Source organism: Coregonus lavaretus (genome assembly GCF_964263955.1).
Source record: "Coregonus lavaretus genome assembly, chromosome: 37".
Taxonomy (NCBI): domain Eukaryota; kingdom Metazoa; phylum Chordata; class Actinopteri; order Salmoniformes; family Salmonidae; genus Coregonus; species Coregonus lavaretus.
The window spans coordinates 33558155-33580372 of record NC_140024.1 but is presented as its reverse complement, the minus strand read 5'-3'; the positions used below and the strand labels follow the sequence as shown (position 1 = coordinate 33580372).

General features: G+C 42.4%; 1 protein-coding gene across 2 annotated transcripts; it reads right to left on the bottom strand.

Moving 5' to 3' along the window:
* Window positions 1-16054: 16054 nt before the first annotated feature.
* LOC311111896 (methylthioribulose-1-phosphate dehydratase-like) lies at window positions 16055-19589 on the bottom strand. 2 transcript variants are annotated; one of them, XM_084154817.1, is made up of 7 exons: window positions 19541-19589; window positions 18177-18277; window positions 17949-17997; window positions 17707-17824; window positions 17234-17369; window positions 16796-16963; window positions 16055-16551 (listed from the first exon to the last, which is right to left on the bottom strand). In XM_084154817.1, exons 1-7 carry the CDS (start codon window positions 19574-19576, stop codon window positions 16434-16436), a joined length of 726 nt encoding a protein of 241 aa, XP_084010943.1. In that variant the 5' UTR covers window positions 19577-19589; the 3' UTR covers window positions 16055-16433. The 2 variants fall into 2 exon arrangements, with proteins under 2 accessions (XP_084010943.1, XP_084010942.1); XM_084154816.1 differs by having other exon boundaries at window positions 18689-19582.
* Window positions 19590-22218: the final 2629 nt, after the last annotated feature.

Genomic DNA, 22218 nt, shown 5'->3' with positions numbered 1-22218 from the left:
CCTGTATATTGACTCTGTACCGGTACCCCCCTGTATATAGCCTGTATATTGACTCTGTACCGGTACCCCCTGTATATAGCCTGTATATTGACTCTGTACCTGTACCCCCTGTATATAGCCTGTATATTGACTCTGTACCGGTACCCCCTGTATATAGCCTGTATATTGACTCTGTACCGGTACCCCCTGTATATTGACTCTGTACTGGTACCCCCTGTATATAGCCTGTATATTGACTCTGTACCGGTACCCCCTGTATATAGCCTGTATATTGACTCTGTACTGGTACCCCCTGTATATAGCCTCGCTACTGTTATTTTTACTGTTATTTTACTGCTTTTATATTATACTTATCTATTGTTTACTTAACACTTATTTCTCTAAAAACTGCATTGTGAGTAAGCATTTCACTGTAAGGTCTACACCTGTTGTATTCGGCGCATGTGACAAAGAACATTTGATTTGATTTGAGTTTTCTAGTTCTCCCTCATGAAAAAGCAACGAGGTGTGGTGTTGTAAAAAGAGTCTAACTAGATGTGCTGCTCCTTCAACCTACACAGCAGACAGAATCTCAGAGTGACTGAAAGGGGCAATCTTCGATTGCTACGTCAATTGTTATTGGGATTCTTGAAGAACATAACTTATAAATGCCTCATGAGCTTAGTTCAACTGTCTTACCCCATCAGAACCCAAAATATAAGCTTGTTTTACTCTGTTTGTAAACAAACACTATAAAACCTCCCAAAATCGTTAAAACTATAATTTTGATATCATGGATGGTCAGTCCTTGCATCCATAGCTATGTCTATGAATTTGAAAGTGGTTATATTTCTCCAGCCCCATCCCTCACCTTTTTAACAAATAAGGGGTGCTCACTTTGTTATTGTTTCAACGGCAGATTGCCCTTTAACGTTGAGCATGCTCACAGTGTTCACAGGATAATGCAGTCTGACGTGACACCAGAAAACACCAGGCGCACGACACCGCAATTGAGTGTCAAGATGAATATTTTCTCTAACTAAATCCCAGAGGACAGTCAGAGGGGCCTATATGAGGAATGAGAAATTAGAGAAAAGACTGAGGAAAATCGTTTCATCTCCATTCTAATTCTGTCTCTACAGTAGCTACACCATACCCTTCTATGAGAGTAGATACACCATACCATTCTCTACAGTAGATACACCATACCCTTCTATGATAGTAGATACACCATACCCTTCTCCACAGTAGATACAACATACCCTTTTCCACAGTAGATTCACCATACCCTTCTATGATAGTAGATACACCATAGTAGATACACCTTACCATTCTATGACAGTAGATACACCATACCCTTCTCTACAGTAGATACACCATACCCTTCTCTACAGTAGATACACCATACCCTTCTATACAGTAGATACACCATACCCTTCTATGACAGCATATACACCATAGTAGATACACCATACCCTTCTATACAGTAGATACACCATACCCTTCTCTACAGTAGATACACCATACCCTTCTATACAGTAGATACACCATACCCTTCTACAGTAGATACACCATACCCTTCTATAGTAGATACACCATACCCTTCTATGATAGTAGATACACCATACCCTTCTATACAGTAGATACACCATACCCTTCTCTACAGTAGATGCACCATACCCTTCTATACAGTAGATACACCATACCCTTCTATGATAGTAGATGCACCATACCCTTCTATACAGTAGATACACCATACCCTTCTCTAGAGTAGATACACCATAACCTTCTATACAGTAGATACACCATACCCTTCTCTACAGTAGATACACCATACCCTTCTATGACAGCATATACACCATAGTAGATACACCATACCCTTCTCTACAGTAGATACACCATACCCTTCTATACAGTAGATACACCATACCCTTCTCTACAGTAGATACACCATACCCTTCTATGACAGCATCTACACCATAGTAGATACACCATACCCTTCTCTACAGTAGATACACCATACCCTTCTATGACAGCATATACACCATAGTAGATACACCATACCCTTCTATACAGTAGATACACCATACCCTTCTCTACAGTAGATACACCATACCCTTCTATACAGTAGATACACCATACCCTTCTCTACAGTAGATACACCATACCCTTCTATGACAGCATATACACCATAGTAGATACACCATACCCTTCTCTACAGTAGATACACCATACCCTTCTATACAGTAGATACACCATACCCTTCTCTACAGTAGATACACCATACCCTTCTCTACAGTAGATACACCATACCCTTCTATACAGTAGATACACCATACCCTTCTATGACAGCATATACACCATAGTAGATACACCATACCCTTCTCTACAGTAGATACACCATACCATTCTATATAGTAGATACACCATACCCTTCTATACAGTAGATACACCATACCCTTCTATGATAGTAGATACACCATACCCTTCTATGATAGTAGATACACCATACCCTTCTATACAGTAGATACACCATACCCTTTTCCACAGTAGATACACCATACCCTTCTATACAGTAGATACACCATACCCTTCTATACAGTAGATACACCATACCCTTCTATACAGTAGAAACACCATACCCTTCTCTACAATAGATACACCATACCCTTCTATACAGTAGATACACCATACCCTTCTATACAGTAGATACACCATACCCTTCTCTACAGTAGATACACCATACCCTTCTATACAGTAGATACACCATACCCTTCTATACAGTAGATACACCATACCCTTCTCTACAGTAGATACACCATACCCTTCTATACAGTAGATACACCATACCCTTCTCTACAGTAGATACACCATACCCTTCTATGACAGCATATACACCATAGTAGATACACCATACCCTTCTTTACAGTAGATACACCATACCCTTCTATACAGTAGATACACCATACCCTTCTCTACAGTAGATGCACCATACCCTTCTATACAGTAGATACACCATACCCTTCTATGATAGTAGATGCACCATACCCTTCTCTAGAGTAGATACACCATACCCTTCTCTACAGTAGATACACCATACCCTTCTATACAGTAGATACACCATACCCTTCTCTACAGTAGATACACCATACCCTTCTATGACAGCATATACACCATAGTAGATACACCATACCCTTCTCTACAGTAGATACACCATACCCTTCTATACAGTAGATACACCATACCCTTCTCTACAGTAGATACACCATACCCTTCTCTACAGTAGATACACCATACCCTTCTATACAGTAGATACACCATACCCTTCTATGACAGCATATACACCATAGTAGATACACCATACCCTTCTCTACAGTAGATACACCATACCATTCTATACAGTAGATACACCATACCCTTCTATACAGTAGATACACCATACCCTTCTATGATAGTAGATACACCATACCCTTCTATGATAGTAGATACACCATACCCTTCTATACAGTAGATACACCATACCCTTTTCCACAGTAGATACACCATACCCTTCTCTACAGTAGATACACCATACCCTTCTATACAGTAGATACACCATACCCTTCTATACAGTAGATACACCATACCCTTCTATACAGTAGATACACCATACCCTTCTCTACAGTAGATACACCATACCCTTCTATACAGTAGATACACCATACCCTTCTACAGTAGATACACCATACCCTTCTATAGTAGATACACCATACCCTTCTATGATAGTAGATACACCATACCCTTCTGGACTCCTGAGTGGCGCAGTGGTCTAAGGCACTGCATCGCAGTGCTAACTGTGTCACTAGAGATCCTGGTTCGAATCCAGGCTCTGTCGCAGCCGGCCGCGACCGGGAGACTCATGGGCGGCGCACAATTGGCCCAGCGTCGTCCAGGGTAGGGGAGGGAATGGCCGGCCGGGATGTAGCTCAGTTGATAGAGCATGGCGTTTGCAACGCCAGGGTTGTGGGTTCGTTTCCCACGGGGGGCCAGTATAAAAAAAAAAAATATGTATTCACTAACTGTAAGTCGCTCTGGATAAGAGCGTCTGCTAAATGACTAAAATGTAAAAATGTAAAAATATACAGTAGATACACCATACCCTTCTCTACAGTAGATACACCATACCCTTCTATACAGTAGATACACCATACCCTTCTACAGTAGATACACCATACCCTTCTATAGTAGATACACCATACCCTTCTATGATAGTAGATACACCATACCCTTCTCTACAGTAGATACACCATACCCTTCTATATAGTAGATACACCATACCCTTCTACAGTAGATACACCATACCCTTCTATAGTAGATACACCATACCCTTCTATGATAGTAGATACACCATTCCCTTCTATACAGTAGATACACCATACCCTTCTCTACAGTAGATGCACCATACCCTTCTATACAGTAGATACACCATACCCTTCTATGATAGTAGATGCACCATACCCTTCTATACAGTAGATACACCATACCCTTCTCTAGAGTAGATACACCATACCCTTCTATACAGTAGATACACCATACCCTTCTCTACAGTAGATACACCATACCCTTCTATGACAGCATATACACCATAGTAGATACACCATACCCTTCTCTACAGTAGATACACCATACCCTTCTATACAGTAGATACACCATACCCTTCTCTACAGTAGATACACCATACCCTTCTATGACAGCATATACACCATAGTAGATACACCATACCCTTCTCTACAGTAGATACACCATACCCTTCTATGACAGCATATACACCATATTAGATACACCATACCCTTCTATACAGTAGATACACCATACCCTTCTATACAGTAGATACACCATACCCTTCTCTACAGTAGATGCACCATACCCTTCTATGACAGCATATACACCATAGTAGATACACCATACCCTTCTATACGGTAGATACACCATACCCTTCTATACAGTAGATACACCATACCCTTCTCTACAGTAGATGCACCATACCCTTTTATGACAGCATATACACCATACCCTTCTATACAATAGGTACACCATACCCTTCTATACAATAGGTACACCATACCCTTCTATACAATAGGTACACCATACCCTTCAAAGACAAGACTATTAAAGACTATGACAGACTATAACAGACTATGACAGACTATGCCATTGGGGCCACTAAGAGACACACTAAACAAATCAACAGACAGCATCCATGCTGAATAGGAATGGCCAACACAGCAGGCTGTCCTGAAGCAACACAAGGTTCCCTCTGGCTAGCAGTCTACTCTGGCCAGCAGTCTCCTCTGGCCAGCAGTGTCCTCTGGCCAGCAGTCTCCTCTGGCCAGCAGTCTCCTCTGGCCAGCAGTCTCAGATATCCCAGACCTTGGAGCAATGTAAGCTAGGCAACAGCTGGAGCATTGGTACATCGCCGGAAGCAACCAGTCTGTCTAAAGAGACAATACGGGCAGAGGCAGAAGGATCTGCTAATACTCTGATGTCCATAGCAGTCTGCTCACCATTAGCCAAGGGATAGTCTATGCCACGTGTCAAACTCAAGGCCCATTCAATCCGGCCCGCGGGTGGCTTGGGTAGTTTCTTTTATTCATTATTTTTCCCCTCGGGAAAATTGTGTATAAATGATAATACCTATATTTATAGTCTCTTCACTCTGTCCAGCTTGCTAACATCGAAACGAAAGCTAGACAGTCAGGGAAGCTTTGGGAACACTTTTATTTGATGTTTGTGCAAAATTTTGACGGTGAGGAATTATAACATTTTAAAATGCATCCCACCGGACCTCGGGGAAGAACGAATGTGCTCCTGTGGAGAACTTTTGTTTGACACTCCTGGTCTACGCAGACATCTCATCAAAAGAGGGCTTGATTATCTTTGTTGCCATGCCGGTACGCACCCCGCTAGAGACTATACTTCTTACTCTGCATATTAATGTGGTCAGTGCATTTATCCCCGCCTTTCTCTTTTGTCTATGAGAAGGATGGAGGCGGATGGCACTGGGGAACAGCTGGCAGAGAAAGTACTTTTCTGTAGAAGGTGAAGTATCTTAAATCACTTGTATCTGCTTCCCTGTGCTCTTAGGTCTGAGAGAACAATGCTTCACAGCAATTGCCAAAGAAAACTTGTTTGTTGTTGTTTGTCAGCGAAACATTATCCTAAAATCATTAAGTATTCATATTGTTCCTGTGCTTGGCAATTTTGCCAAGTGTGATTAATATTTGGCTTGGTTTAGTTCCATCACAGACTTCAAACTGGCTGATAAATGTTTAATGTGTGTTGCTGATAATTGCAGAGTGAGATAATATTTGGTTGGCTGTATAGCTCAGGACGCTAAGCAGGAAGAAAACACACCATGGTCAGTTTGGTAGAAAGAAATGCACATGAATGACAACTTAAAGTCAAACCCAATTAGCTAAGTTCACGTTCAGTTCTTTGAACACAACTCTTGCAAAGCATTAAACCCGAGGCTATCTCCTGTGGGTGAATCACAAAGTACTAAACCTGAGGCTCCCCTCCCCCCCCCCCTCCCCCCTCCTGTGGGTGATCCACAATGTATTCAGCTCCTGTTCAGAGATAGACCAAGACGGGAAAAACAATACAACCTTTTCCATGTTCTAGCAATATACTGTATCACTCAAACTCTGTTCATGGTCCTTCAAGACGGAGATGCTCTTGCAGTGGACATGTAAACAGGAGCTCTAATTCCAATCACTCATGGATGTAGGCCACAGTTCAATGTTTCAATGTGATACGTGTTTGAGACAATGTATAGATATAAAAAAAACATTTCTGAAAAGAGGATTGCTAACAAAACCATTTGTGTAATACATTGTCAAAACAGGATTTTCTTCACAATTTTCCAGCAGTGCCTTGCCCATCACAATATGTATTTCTTACAGCATTAGCATAGCAACACAGAGGGGATCTTCTGGATCCAGTGGTATATTTGACTACGCTATTAAGTTAACAACACAAGCCTATTTTCAGCACACACAGCAGACTAGACGAGGGAAGTCAGTCGGGCGTACGGAGGAGCATCCTGTAAGAACTCCCCGCTGATGTGTGATGAAGAACTGGGATGAGAGCGGGAGAGTGGCGGCGCGCTCAGAGATGGGATCCACAGGCACCGTCTGATGTTACTGGAGACCGCGCGGCACACGCTAGCCAGGGTGGAATTCCATGATGGAAATGAAAGGAAGCAGTGTTGGCAGGAGCACTGGGACATCCATTTGCCACTACACAGGGGAGTGTCCTCAGGAGACGACTGGCTGTGAGGTTGACTGACAGTCAGCCCTATAGGTTGGGCGCACGTGTAATGTTTCATTTATCACCTGGGAGATCAGTTAATGTAGATCAAAACAGTCCTGATCTACACGTTCTGTGGAGCAAACTAAAACTTGAATAACTTCTAAAACATATCAGGCTATGTTGAAAGTCTAATGCAGAGGTTAAACCAGATTCTCTCTAGTCTAAATAATAATAATGGTCCCATTTAATAATAATTAATAATGGTCGCATTTACATTTAGCAGACGCTCTTATCCAGAGCGACTTTACAGTTAATGAGTGCATACATTTATTTTATTTTCATACTGGCCCCCCGTGGGAATCGAACCCACAACCCTGGCGTTGCAAGCGCCATGCTCTACCAACTGAGCTAAACGGGGCCTGGCTGGCAGAAGCATATCCTTAGGAGAATATCAAGGCAGGAGCATTGTCATTTTAGACACATTCTACATCCCTACTTAGAACAAAACCTGGTCTGAAAGAAATCCATCTAAGACTAAATGTTTTTACAAATGTTTACAAATTAATTAAAAAATGAAAAGCTGAAACGTCTTGAGTCCATAAGTATTCAATCCCTTTGTTATGGCAAGACTAAATAGGTTCAGGAGTAAAACTGTGCATAACAATTCACATAATAAGTTGCATGGAGTCACTCTGTGTGCAATAATAGTGTTCAACATGATTGTAAAATGACTACCTCATCTCTGTACCCCACACATACAATTATCTGTAACGTCCCTCTGTCGAACAGTGAATTTCAAACACAGATTCAACCACAAAGACCAGGGAGGTTTTCCAACGCCTCGCAAAGAAGGGCACCTATTGGTAGATGTGTCAAATAAAAAAAGCTGACATTGAATATCCCTTTGAGCATGGTGAAGTTAATAATTACACTTTGGATGGTGCATCAATACACCCAGTCATTACAAAGATGCAGGCATCCTTCTTAACTCCGTTGCCGGAGAGGAAGGAAACCGCTCAGGGATTTCACCATGAGGCCAATGGTGACTTTAAAAACTGTTACAGAGTTTAATAGCTGTGATAGGAGAACTGAGGATGGATCAACAACATTGTAGTTACTCCACAATAATAACCTAAATGACAGATTGAAATGAAGGAAGCCTGTACAGAATAAAAATACTCCAAAACATGCATCCTGTTTGCAATAAGGCACTAAAGTAAAGCTGCAAAAATAATGTGGCAAAGAAATTAACTTTATGTCCTGAATACAAAGCATTATGTTTGGGGCAAATCCAACACAATACATCAGAGTGCCTCTCTTCACATTTTCAAGCATGGTGGTGAATATATTATGTTATAGGTAGGCAAGGACTAAGGAGTTATTTAGGATAAAAATAAACAGAATAGAGCTAAGCACAGGTAAAATCCTAGTGGAAAACCTGGTTCAGTCTGCTTTCCAAATTCACCTTTCTGCAGGACAATAACCTAAAACACAATGCCAAATATACACTGGAGTTGCTCACCAAGACGACATTGAATGTTCCTGAGCGGCCTAGTTACAGTTTTGACTTAAATCGGCTTGGAAATCTATGGCAAGACTTAAAAATGGCTGACTAGCAATGATGAACAACCAACTTGACAGATTCAAGAATTTCTAAAAGAAAAATTCAGGTGTGCAAAGCTCTTAGAGCGTTGTAATCGCTGCCAAAGGTGATTCTAACATGTATTGTCTCAGGGGTGTGAATACTTATGTAAATGATATATTTCTGTATTTCATTTTCAATAGTTTTGCGAAAATATCTGAAAACACGTTTTCACTTTGTCGTTATGGGGTATTGTGTGTAGAATTCAGGTTGTGTAGAATTCAGGCTGTAACAACAAATTGTGGAATATATGCCACTCCAAATTGAGCTCAGGTGCATCCAATTTCCTTTGATTATCCTTGAGATGTCACTACAACTTGATTGGAGTCCACCTGTGGCCAATTCAATTGTTTCAACATGATTTAGAAACAATTCTAGACTGTATAAAGTTTCCAAGAGCACAGTGGTCTGGAAAATATGGAACTACCTAGACTCTGCCTAGAGCTGGCCGTCCGACCAAACCGGCAAGAAAGACATTGGTCAGGGAGGTGACCAGGAACCCAATGACAGAACTACAGAGTTCCCTGCCAGAAGGACAACAGTCTCTACCGCACTTCACCAATCTGGGCTTTATGGGAGAGTGGCCAGATGGAAGCCACTCCTGAGAAAAAGGCACATGACAGCACGCCTGGAGTTTTCAAAAAGTTAAGTGAAAGACTCAGAGCATAAGGCTAAAGATTCTGTGGTCTGATGAGACAAAAATGTGACTCTTTGGCCTGAATGCAAAGCGCTGTGTCTGGAGAAAACCAGGCACCGCTCATCACTCATAACACCATTCCTACCGTGAAGTATGGTGGCGGCAGCATCATGCTATGGAGATGCTTTTCAGCTGCCAGGGACTGGGAGACTGGTAAGGATAGAGGGAACAATGAATGGAACCAAATACAGGCAAATCCTTGATGAGAACCTACTTCAGAATGCAAACGTCCTTAGACTGGGGCAAAGATTTACATTCCAACAGGACAATGACCCCAAGCATACAGCCAAAGCAACGCTAGAATGGCTTCAGAACAAGAATGTGAAAGTCCTTGAGTGGCCCAGCCAAAGCCCAGACTTGAATCCTATTGAAAATCTGTGGAAAGACTTGAAGATTGCTTTACACTGCTGATCCCCCATCTAATTTAACAGTTTGAGAAAATCTGAAAGGAAGAATGGGAGAAAATCCCAGAATCCAGATGTGCAAAGCTGATCGCCACCAAAGGTGCTTCTACAAAATATTGACTCAGGGGTGTGAATACTTACGTAAATGAGATGTGTATTTCATTTTCAATACATTTACTAAGATTTCTAAAAACATGTTTTCACTTTGTCACCATGGGGTATTTTATGTAGATCTGTGAGAATCCATTCTGAATTCAGGCTGTAACAACAAAATATGGAATAAGTCAAGAGGTATGAATCCTCTGATGGCACTGTACATATTGTTTGTAGACGTGTTGGGCTTTATTAAATTGTTTATTTGTATGAGTTGGGCTTTAGCTGAGATTCTTTACAGAGTCACGTATAATTTGTCCAGGCCTCAATTGTTTCCTTACCTGCACCATTTAATCTCGGTGTTGATCATTCTAATGTTATAACTTCTAATAGTACCTGTAGCCACTGGCCAATTGGGAGAGAGTCAGGTGATCGCCATCTAAGAACCAGCAGTAATCGTCTCTGATTAATTGATTCAAGGAGCTATCATCGTTAAGTAACAGATGCAATAACATTGAATATTTGCACTTCATTTAATAACTTTGCCCCAAAAGCAGTTAACTGCAGGGCACTCCCACATCATATGGAGGAATGTGCCTACCTGGTTTAGGGGACACAGTGAACAGTTGGGAGTTGGGGCCAATTTCATCGTAAAACTTTTCCTTGGTGTCATACAGTCTGTATAAGCGTATAAATTGATGGTTCGGATTACGGGATGCCAAGGTCATATTTTTCCATATTCTGTTCCAGTTAAAGGATTGTTCAGATTCAATTAGATCTGTGGACCATACTTTTATGGCTAGCTCAGAATAAGAGCATTCCAAAAGTTGTTTATACACTGCTAAAAAAAATAAAGGGATCTTATTAAATACTTTTTTCTTTACATAGTTGAATGTGCTGACAACAAAATCACACAAAAATTATCAATGGAAATCAAATGTATCAACCCATGGAGGTCTGGATTTGGAGTCACCCTCAAAATTAAAGTGGAAAACCACACTACAGGCTGATCCAACTTTGATGTAATGTCCTTAAAACAAGTCAAAATGAGGCTCAGTAGTGTGTGTGGCCTCCACGTGCCTGTATGACCTCCCTACAACGCCTGGGCATGCTCCTGATGAGGTGGCGGATGGTCTCCTGAGGGATCTCTTCCCAGACCTGGACTAAAGCATCCGCCAACTCCTGGACAGTCTGTGGTGCAACTTGGCGTTGGTGGATGGAGCGAGACATGATGTCCCAGATGTGCTCAATTGGATTCAGGTCTGGGGAACGGGCGGGCCAGTCCATAGCATCAATGCCTTCCTCTTGCAGGAACTGCTGACACACTCCAGCCACATGAGGTCTAGCATTGTCTTGCATTAGGAGGAACCCAGGGCCAACCGCACCAGCATATGGTCTCACAAGGCATTTGAGGATCTCATCTCGGTACCTAATGGCAGTCAGGCTACCTCTGGCGAGCACATGGAGGGCTGTGCGGCCCCCCAAAGAAATGCCACCCCACACTATGACTGACCCACCGCAAAACCGGTCATGCTGGAGGATGTTGCAGGCAGCAGAACGTTCTCCACGGCGTCTCCAGACTCTGTCACGTCTGTCACATGTGCTCAGTGTGAACCTGCTTTCATCTGTGAAGAGCACAGAGCGCCAGTGGCAAATTTGCCAATCTTGGTGTTCTCTGGCAAATGCCAAACGTCCTGCATGGTGTTGGGCTGTAAGCACAACCCCCACCTGTGGACGTCGGGCCCTCATACCACCCTCATGGAGTCTGTTTCTGACCGTTTGAGCAGACACATGCACATTTGTGGCCTGCTGGAGGTCATTTTGCAGGGCTCTGGCAGTGCTCCTCCTGCTCCTCCTTGCACAAAGGCGGAGGTAGCGGTCCTGCTGCTGGGTTGTTGCCCTCCTACGGCCTCCTCCACGTCTCCTGATGTACTGGCCTGTCTCCTGGTAGCGCCTCCATGCTCTGGACACTACGCTGACAGACACAGCAAACCTTCTTGCCACAGCTCACATTGATGTGCCATCCTGGATGAGCTGCACTACCTGAGCCACTTGTGTGGGTTGTAGACTCCGTCTCATGCTACCACTAGAGTGAAAGCACCGCCAGCATTCAAAAGTGACCAAAACATCAGCCAGGAAGCATAGGAACTGAGAAGTGGTCTGTGGTCACCACCTGCAAAACCAGTCCTTTATTGGGGGTGTCTTGCTAATTGCCTATAATTTCCACCTGTTGTCTATTCCATTTGCACAACAGCATGTGAAATGTATTGTCAATCAGTGTTGCTTCCTAAGTGGACAGTTTGATTTCACAGAAGTGTGATTGACTTGGAGTTACATTGTGTTGTTTAAGTGTTCCCTTTATTTTTTTGAGCAGTGTATATTATAAAAGGCTGCACTCCAGATCACAAGGAGTTATTGTGAAATATTAGAGTAAGGGCATGACATTTTGATTCCCAGTTACATTGTTTAAAAATGTTGCTCCAAATAGAGATTGTGAGAGCAATAATAGGACCAAATAGTAGTTTATTGTTTAAGGGATATATCAGTGGAGACCACCTCTTCCAGGGCAATAGGAGACACCATATTACATTGTTTAAGGGATATATCAGTGGAGACCACCTCTTCCAGGGCAATAGGAGACACCATATTACATTGTTTAAGGGATATATCAGTGGAGACCACCTCTTCCAGGGCAATAGGATACACCATATTACATTGTTTAATGGATATATCAGTGAAGACCACCTCTTCCAGGGCAATAGGAGACACCATATTACATTGTTTAAGGGATATATCAGTGGAGACCACCTCTTCCAGGTCAATAGGAAACACCATATTACATTGTTTAAGGGATATATCAGTGGAGACCACCTCTTCCAGGGCAATAGGAGACACCATATTACATTGTTTAAGGGATATATCAGTGGAGACCACCTCTTCCAGGGCAATAGGAGACACCATATGTCTCTCTATACTCAGCCAGGTGGCGGAAGAATCGTGTCTAAACCAATGTATGATGGGAAGAAATGCTAGTGCCTGGAAATACAATTTAAAGTTTGTTCATTTTATCCTGGCTCACTTACCTTGCCATACACACTTTGAAACTGCACTATGGATATTATCCCGATAGCCAGAAGGGGGAGACAAGGGAAGCATTGAACTACAGTAATTCAGCCGTGTCAGTATATACATTTTGACAATAGATATACAACTACAGTAATTCAGCCGTGTCAGTATATACATTTTGACAATAGATATACAACTACAGTAATTCAGCTGTGTCAGTATATTCATTTTGACAATAGATATTCAACTACAGTAATTCAGCTGTGTCAGTATATTCATTTTGACAATAGATATTCTGCCAGTTAAAGCAACTGGGATGTTAGTCCATCTGAGGTTGGATTGAATAGAGCATTCTGAAATATCTATTCCCAAATATTTAAAATGGGAAACGATTGAGATTCCATAAGTAGAGATGGAGTCCTCCATTGGGATTCTATAAGTAGAGATGGAGTCCTCCATCGGGATTCCATAAGTAGAGATGGAGTCCTCCATCGGGATTCCATAAGTAGAGATGGAGTCCTCCATTGGGATTCTATAAGTAGAGATGGAGTCCTCCATTGGGATTCTATAAGTAGAGATGGAGTCCTCCATCAGGATTCCATAAGTAGAGATGGAGTCCTCCATCGGGATTCCATAAGTAGAGATGGAGTCCTCCATCGGGATTCCATAAGTAGAGATGGAGTCCTCCATCGGGATTCCATAAGTAGAGATGGAGTCCTCCATCGGGATTCCATAAGTAGAGATGGAGTCCTCCATTGGGATTCTATAAGTAGAGATGGAGTCCTCCATTAGGATTCTATAAGTAGAAATGGAGTCCTCCATTGAGATTCTATAAGTAGAGATGGAGTCCTCCATTGGGATTCTATAAGTAGAGATGGAGTCCTCCATCGGGGTTTTGACAGGCAGTAGGGCAGATTTGGTTAGATTTCCTTTATAACTTGAGATGGAGCTGAATTTGTCTATGATCTTCAAAGCTTTTGGGAGGAATTGAGATACATGGTCTAGATAAAGTAAGATATAGTCGGCGTATAATGAGATGACGTGATCGGTGGATTTTAGATATTGGTGTCGTTTTTCCGATTGTCAGATTGCTTGGGCCAGGGCTCCATAGACAAAAATAGCAGAGGTGAGATGGGATCACCTTGCCTGCTACTACTAGGGTATGAATACTTTCTGAAGGCACTGTATAAGCCAAATATATTTATTTCTCCACCCAAAAAAAGAATTCAGGGAGAGGGTATCAACACTACTAATTCGGGTGAATCATTCATTTAACCTGCTATGCAGAATAGTCAAGCAGAGGTTGGTTACCCTCAGTAATCACTCTTAATTAAAACACATAGAATGCCAGATCTAAACAAACAAGGCCACAGCAGTGATCTGAGATTCAGCACCATGGACAGCAGCAGAATCCAAATCCTGGAATTTGAGGTTCAGCACCACCTTAACGTGGACAGCGACCATGCAGTGACATGGGATGAAGGAAGACAAAACCAGGAAGAGACAGGTCTGAATTGGAAGACTCCCACACAAACTATCTTGAAACTACACCATTTCTATGCAACTCTCTTTGCCTCAGTGCAAGTATTAACCAATCCCAGTGCACATTTCATTTCACAATACAATTGAGAGAAAAAACTGTTCCAACACACTAACATGAATTCTCATTTTTAATTGATCAGACATGATTCATGTTCTCCTTTATTATGTGAATGTCTGTTTGCCTGTGTCCAATCCACATCGGTCAGGCTTTGTTTGATTTGCAGTATGCGAGACAGTAACCCTAGTTGACTCCCGCTAAACCTGAATTCTATAAGTGCAGACAGGCGTTTGCTCGATATGACACCCACCCCTTCTATAAAACGTATTCTTTCAGATTACATTGAATGCTCAAGAAAGGCTTTAGAGAGAGTGCTGAGAGAATAGACACTTCATCTTGTTATACTTCAGATGATACTGATACAGACTGTCTGGTCAGAGTTATACCCTGTAGTCACCTTTAACAGCTCAAAACGTTTCTTTGACACCCACTTTAACATTAGACCATGCAGTACTAGAGCATCATGAGGAGCCTATGTCAATACGAGAGGCCAATAGACCTGGCGTTATGGCGGAAAGCCTAATCTTTAAAAAGAGATTTAATTAAAACTCCCCCCCCCCCCCAAAAGTATTTTTAAAAGGAGCTACATGTCATATCTTTGTGGCCAGCAAATCTCTTGTCAAATTGACTGGGGCTGAGCGATTTGTAGAAGTACTGCACGCACACGGATTGTGCTACAGTCTGTGGCACAATCGGTTAGCGTGTGGCCTCAGGCCCAGTCAATTTGACAAGAGCCAGTCCGTCTTTTGTTGACAAATAAGAAGGCTGCACCATTAGAATGCAATGTTGTGTGGGCCTCTAATACACATGTTGTGGTAAAATATTGTGAAACACTATCATTCCACTATTACTGTCTATACGGTATATTAAAAACATTTTCTGACATTTCTAATGATTGTTTTCAGGACATAAAAGTAACTTTTTGGTACCCAGCCACTGTGGCAGGAAGATATACCCAAAATAAATCTACCAGGCTAAATATTTTTTTCACTTAAAATAAACACAAAAAACTGATGAGCATGCTTTGTAATGTTTCTAAAACAATAAATATATTACTAGTAAGTAGTAAAGTGGTATATTGTTTAATTTCATTTTTTGTGACCCAAGTCTTTTAACCAAAATATCACAGACAAAAATGTGCCAATGTTTCTGCCTGTGAGATCGAGTCTGACCAGTAGAAGCGTTGTCTTCTCTTCCCTAGCAGTTGAAACTCAAACATAGAAAAGCAACTTAGCATGTGAACAAAACAATGTAAAAAGCCAAGAAAAACAAGGACAGAGTATCACTTCAGTAGACTTTATTTTCAAGTAAATTAGACCAACCTTTATACCTGTGCACAGAGCTTCTAAAATGTAATCTTTCACTCAGCTCTTTACGTGCGCACAGCCCCCAGCCAGACAGCGTTGCAGCGCGAAGCTATACATCACCAGCTATGAAACAAAACGGCAGAAATCCTTTGAAAATAGCTACTGCAGCATTTATTTTACTATAAATGTGATCAAACTTGACTATTTTTTTATTCACAAATTCGAGTGAAATGCTCGCACTGTGGAGCCCTGTCCACCCGCCAATGTGTCTGGTGAAATAGACATCTTACCCAATTCCAAAAATCGACCCACATTTGTCAGGTGTTCATTTTAGGCGCTGATTGTTTGCCTCCATTTATTGGGATTGTTGGACGTCGTAGTAATGGTTCTCTTCAACGGGTGGTGCCGAAGGATCCATCCCACTCTGCTTCATTTGGACGGCGATGTCAAATAGGTAGTCATAACATTCACACCTGGGACACACGGATAATCCATTACCACACAAACCTCTGGAAGGCACCAATCACGCATTTAAAAACAGTGAATATATGTCTATCTACACACAATCATGCCACACGTGGAGCAGTGATACATTTAGTCTAATGACACATTCACAGTAACACTTATACAAGCATTAATTGTATACTATTTATAATTATTAGTTAATCACTTATATAAACATTAATTGTGTTACTTCATAATTATTAATGAACTCACATGGTCTTGGCCTTCTCCCAGGACTCCCCCCACACGTAGACGCCGTGGCGCCGGACGAGGACAGCACAGGAGTCTGGGTACTGCTCCATGGCCAGCGCCATGCGCTCCTTCAGGTCCTGCTCCTCCGGGGTGTTCTCAATGATGGGCACCACCAGCGTTTCATCATATCTGCACACACACAGTCAACGTGGGTGTGTGTGCAGAATGCATAGTCATAGGGCCACTATCTAAAAATCAAGTGTCAGTTTCCCCTTAGTGAAAATGTGCCAAAGTTTATGGGAGTTACAAGGTAACATTTGGATTTTCCATAAACTGTCGTCGCTGGACTTTTTCAGTGCATACATTCACACTACAGTCCATTGAGCACTCTGGCTGGATGTTTTCACGCCTGTACTTTCAACATGAAAGCACAACTACTGCACCTAGCCACTTACCCACCTGTAGTTGGTGCCGGAGGTGCCCTTGCGGATTCCCTTGATCATCTCCTGGTGAGTTATGCGGAACTCCTTGCCGGGATAAAACAGAGTTGCCATGACGGCAGCCTTGGAGTGGGTGTGGATGACGGCCTGAGCCGCTGAGGAACAGGAGGGAGACAGTTAGCATGTTGGCCTATTAGGTCTGTGGGTTTAATACAATACAGCCTCATTCCATGCCTCAAAGATGTTGAAATAGGGCAACTAAATATATTAGCTAGCCAGTGACAGACCATCAAGCAGTGACATCAGCTCCTCTGACACCTAACGTATGGAGCTAACGCTTACGACAGCTGTGGTTGTTGTTGTGAAAGTGGGTTTGTTTCCAAGGTAAGCTGTAGAACTATAGACACAGACCTCACCTCTCATAGTGTAGGCATTCATGAACAGTGAGACCTCACCTCTCATAGTGTAGGCATTCATGAACAGAAACCTCACCTCTCATAGTGTAGGCATTCATGAACAGAGGGGTGCACTGGCTCTTCTTCAGCTTCTTCCAGGGGGGTGGGCAGCTGATGTCCCTCTCCTCCACGTCACAGACAAATATGTCATCTGGCTACAGGGTGCACCAAACACACACACACGAGAAACATTTACATATATCTCCAGAAAACTGGTCAAACTAAGTAGCCCAAGTTGGATCTATGACGATATGAAAGCAAAACACCAGTCCAGCTCACCTGTATTCTCTCCTTCTGGACTCCAGACGGGGCGATGTAGATCTGATCTCTAGGTAGAAAGACATGGGGAGGTGAATGTTCATTAGCTAGCCTACATATACATAGATTTTTGTTTGCAGATACTCTTTGCCATTTTTCATGGCGGGCTGCCATGTTTAACTAAAGAACAAGTCATGTATGAGGTTCAGAATTAAAAATGATCCAACAATATTAAATAAGAGCACTTACCCACGTCTCAAACTTAGCCCCCCTCCTGTCCCTGTAACCCAGCCGAGTTGGTAGAAAGAACGACACAACTCTGGGATGAGAACCCGTGGATGTTCCTTGTCCTGAAACAAGGTGGTGGGGACACAGTACATTACCTAGACATGTATCATAAAGACCCTTCATTTACCTTCGGGGGCTTGTGCAAATGATGAAGGTTGTGATGTGGCCTCACCTCATGCTTTATGGCCCTCAAACTGGAGCCGTGTGTGTTCTCTCTCTCTCCCTGTTAAAGTCCCCTCTGTTGTTGCTCTCTAGCTACCTTGCTTTGGACTTCCCAAAATATCTTCCTCTGACTTCCCTCATTGCTTCATTATACTCTCCCTCTACTCCCCCTCACTTTCTGTCCAGCCTACAATTTAAAGTGTGTATCTAGCGAGCTATTTGTTTGCAATTTCTGAATGTAAGACTTGTTTTAAGATTGTTAGTTGGCCTAGTTAGATAACCTGCTAATGTTAGCAGCCTTTCTAACGCACCTGAGACTCCGTCGACTCTGAACCCTTTTCCTTGTCTTCATTGGTGGCGTCACAAACAGATGCCATTTTCTTTTGGACAGCTGCAGATCGATCTGCTTTTTCAACCGTTCGAACCAGATTCTTCTTGCGAGTTTTATCTTTTTCAACCGTTCGAACCAGATTCTTCTTGCGAGTTTTATCTTTTTCAACCGGTGTAACCAGATTCTTCTTCCGAGTTTTATCTTTTTCAACCGGTGGAACCAGATTCTTCTTGCGACCACGTCCTGGGAGGTTGACTACAATTCCATGCACATCATGCTTCCTGATAACATTGCGAACTGTGGAAACAGCAATCCCAAGGTCTCGGGAGATGGATTTGTAACCTTGCTTAAGCCCATGTTTGGTTATAATCAAATTCCTGACATCCTCAGACAGTTCTTTCCCCTTCACCATGTTCACAGTGGTAACGTTATAATGAAGCGGAATGTCCTGTTTTCTCTTTTCTAAACTGGTTGAATGGCTATTTTTACCTTGAAAAAATACTTGCAACTTACCACAGTACACGTGTGAACGTTTTTTTTCAATTGTAACTTATTTTTGAAGACGTATTTAATTATTTAAAAAAAAACGTACAAGAGTGTCAATAAACTAGAGCGCAACTATAACAGGCTGGCCAAAAAGCAAACTAGATAACTACCTAACGTTAGGCTCTGGGTAACTAACTAACAGGTGCTACTTTAGCATGCAAACACACGTGACGTTATTCCTCCTCAACGAAATCTAACAAATGGAAATTTAACAACATATCGTTTAAATACAATATTTCACCACCTGTTTTAATGGAATAATCCAGTTTTATCGCGTTTTAAATACCTTTGCGTGTTTGTTTGAAAGCAGGGGGTTCGTCATAAGTGCGACAGGATATAGCAAGGACCTCCAGATCTCTTGCACGTGGCCTTGTATTGTGCCTGAAGACAATTATCGAATAATCGCAGAGATCTTTGATAATCGGCTAAAAATGAGATTACGCAATTCAAAATCAAACGTGTTTCATTATTTGTTCATATTTGAGTTAGAACAAGTATATCATATATCAGGGTAATTTCTACCTGGAGAGGGTGGTGCACAAGTATAACTAAGCACTAGGTGGTAGCAGAGCCCAAATAAATGAAACCAAATTTATGGCAAGGGCAGACATTTTTTTATTGTCTAGTTATGAAAAGTGGTGTCTCACTTCCCGACTAGAGTCCCCAATTTACATCATGGTGCTTGCAGGCTGCAGTCTAATTACAGTGCAGATGCCTACTAATATATTATATTATCATTATATTTTAGTCATTTAGCAGACGCTCTTATCCAGAGCGATGTACAGTTAGTGCATTCATCTTAAGATAGCTAGGTGGGACAACCACATATCACAGGCATATAAAGTACATTTTCCTCAGCAACGTAGCTATCAGTAGAGTCCGAGCTAGAACGAGTGCAAGTTCTTGTTAAGTATGTTTTTGGGGGGGCGGGGGATTATTTAAGATACTGTTTGAAGATGTTTTCGGAAGATGGGCAGGGACTCGTTCCACTATTGGGGTGCCAGGACAGAGAAGAGCTTGGACTGGGCTGAGCGGGAGCTGCCCTCCCGTAGGGGTGGGAGGGCCAATCTGGCAGAACGGAGTGCTTGGGTTGGGGTGTAGGATTTGAGCGTAGCCTGAAGGTAGGGAGGGGCCGTTCCTAGTGCTGTTCCGTAGGTAAGCACCATGGTCTTGTAGTGAATGCGAGCTTCAACTGGAAGCCAGTGGAGTGTGCGGAGGAGCGGGGTGAAATGAGAAAACTTCGGAAGGTTGAAAACCAGGCGGGCTGCAGGGTTATATTACTGTACAGTTGTGGTCAAAAGTTTTGAGTGACACAAATACAAATTTTCACAAAGTCTGCTGCCTCAGTTTTGATGATGGCAATTTGCATATACTCCAGAATGTCATGAAGAGTGATCAGATGAATTGCAATTCATTGCTGCAAAGTCCCTCTTTGCCATGAAAATGAACTTAATCCCCCCAAAAACATTTCCACTGCATTTCAGCCCTGCCACAAAAGGACCAGCTACCATCATGTCAGTGATTCTCTCGTTAACACAGGTGAGAGTGTTGATGAGGACAAGGCTGGAGATGACTCTGTCATGCTGATTGAGTTAGAATAACAGACTGGAAGCTTTAAAAGGAGGGTGGTGCTTGAAATCATTGTTCTTCATCTGTTAACCATGGTTACCTGCAAGGAAACACGTGCCGTCATCATTGCTTTGCACAAAAAGGGCTTCACAGGCAAGGATGTTGCTTCTGATAAGAGTGCACCTAAATCAACCATTTATCGGATCATTAAGAACTTCAAGAAGAGAGGTTCAATTGTTGTGAAGAAGGCGTCAGGGCGCCCAAGAAAGTCCAGCAAGCGCCAGGACCATTTCCTAAAGTTGATTCAGCTGCGGGATCGGGGCACCACCAGTGCAGAGCTTGCTCACGAATGGCAGCAGGCAGGTGTGAGTGCATCTGCATGAACAGTGAGGCGAAGACTTTTGGAGGATGGCCTGGTGTCAAGAAGGGCAGCAAAGAAGCCACTTCTCTCCAGGAAAAACATCAGGGACAGACCTGATATTCTGCAAAAGGTACAGGGATTGGACTGCTGAGGACTGGGGTAAAGTAATTTTCTCTGATGAATCCCCTTTCCGATTGTTTGGGGCATCCGGGAAAACACCTTGTCCGGAGAAGACAAGGTGAGCGCTACCATAAGTCCTGTGTCATGCCAACAGTAAAGCATCCTGAGACCATTCATGTGTGGGGTTGCTTCTCAGCCAAGGGAGTGGGCTCACTCACAATTTTGCCTAAGAACACAGCCATTAATAAAGAATGGTACCAACACATCCTCCGAGAGCAACTTATCCCAAACATCCAACAGTTTGGTGACAACCAATGCCTTTTCCAGCATGATGGAGCACCTTGCCATAAGGCAAAAATGATAACTAAGTGGCTCGGGGAACAAAACATCGACATTTTGGGTCCATGGCCAGGAAACTCCCCAGACCTTAATCCCATTGTGGTCGATCCTCAAGAGGCGGTTGGACAAACAAAAACACACAAATTCTGACAAACTCCAAGCATTGATTATGCAAGAATGGGCTGCCATCAGTCAGGATGTGGCCCAGAAGTTAATTGACAGCATGCCAGGGCGGATTGCAGAGGTCTTGAAAAAGAAGGGTCAACACTGCAAATATTGACTCTTTGCATAAACTTAATGTAATTGTCAATAAAAGCTTTTGACACTTATGGAATGCTTGTAATTATACTTCAGTATACCATAGTAACATCTGACAAAAATATCTCATAACACTGAAGCAGCGAACTTTGTGAAGACCAATACTTGTGTCATTCTCAAAACTTTTTGACCACGACTGTATCTTTCAGCATTTTAGAGGATAGTGTAGCTGTGACATGAACTCTTCATAACAAACATTTCCATCTATTCCTGCAACCTGAACCATGACCATTAGGACTTTAATATAATGTTGGTTT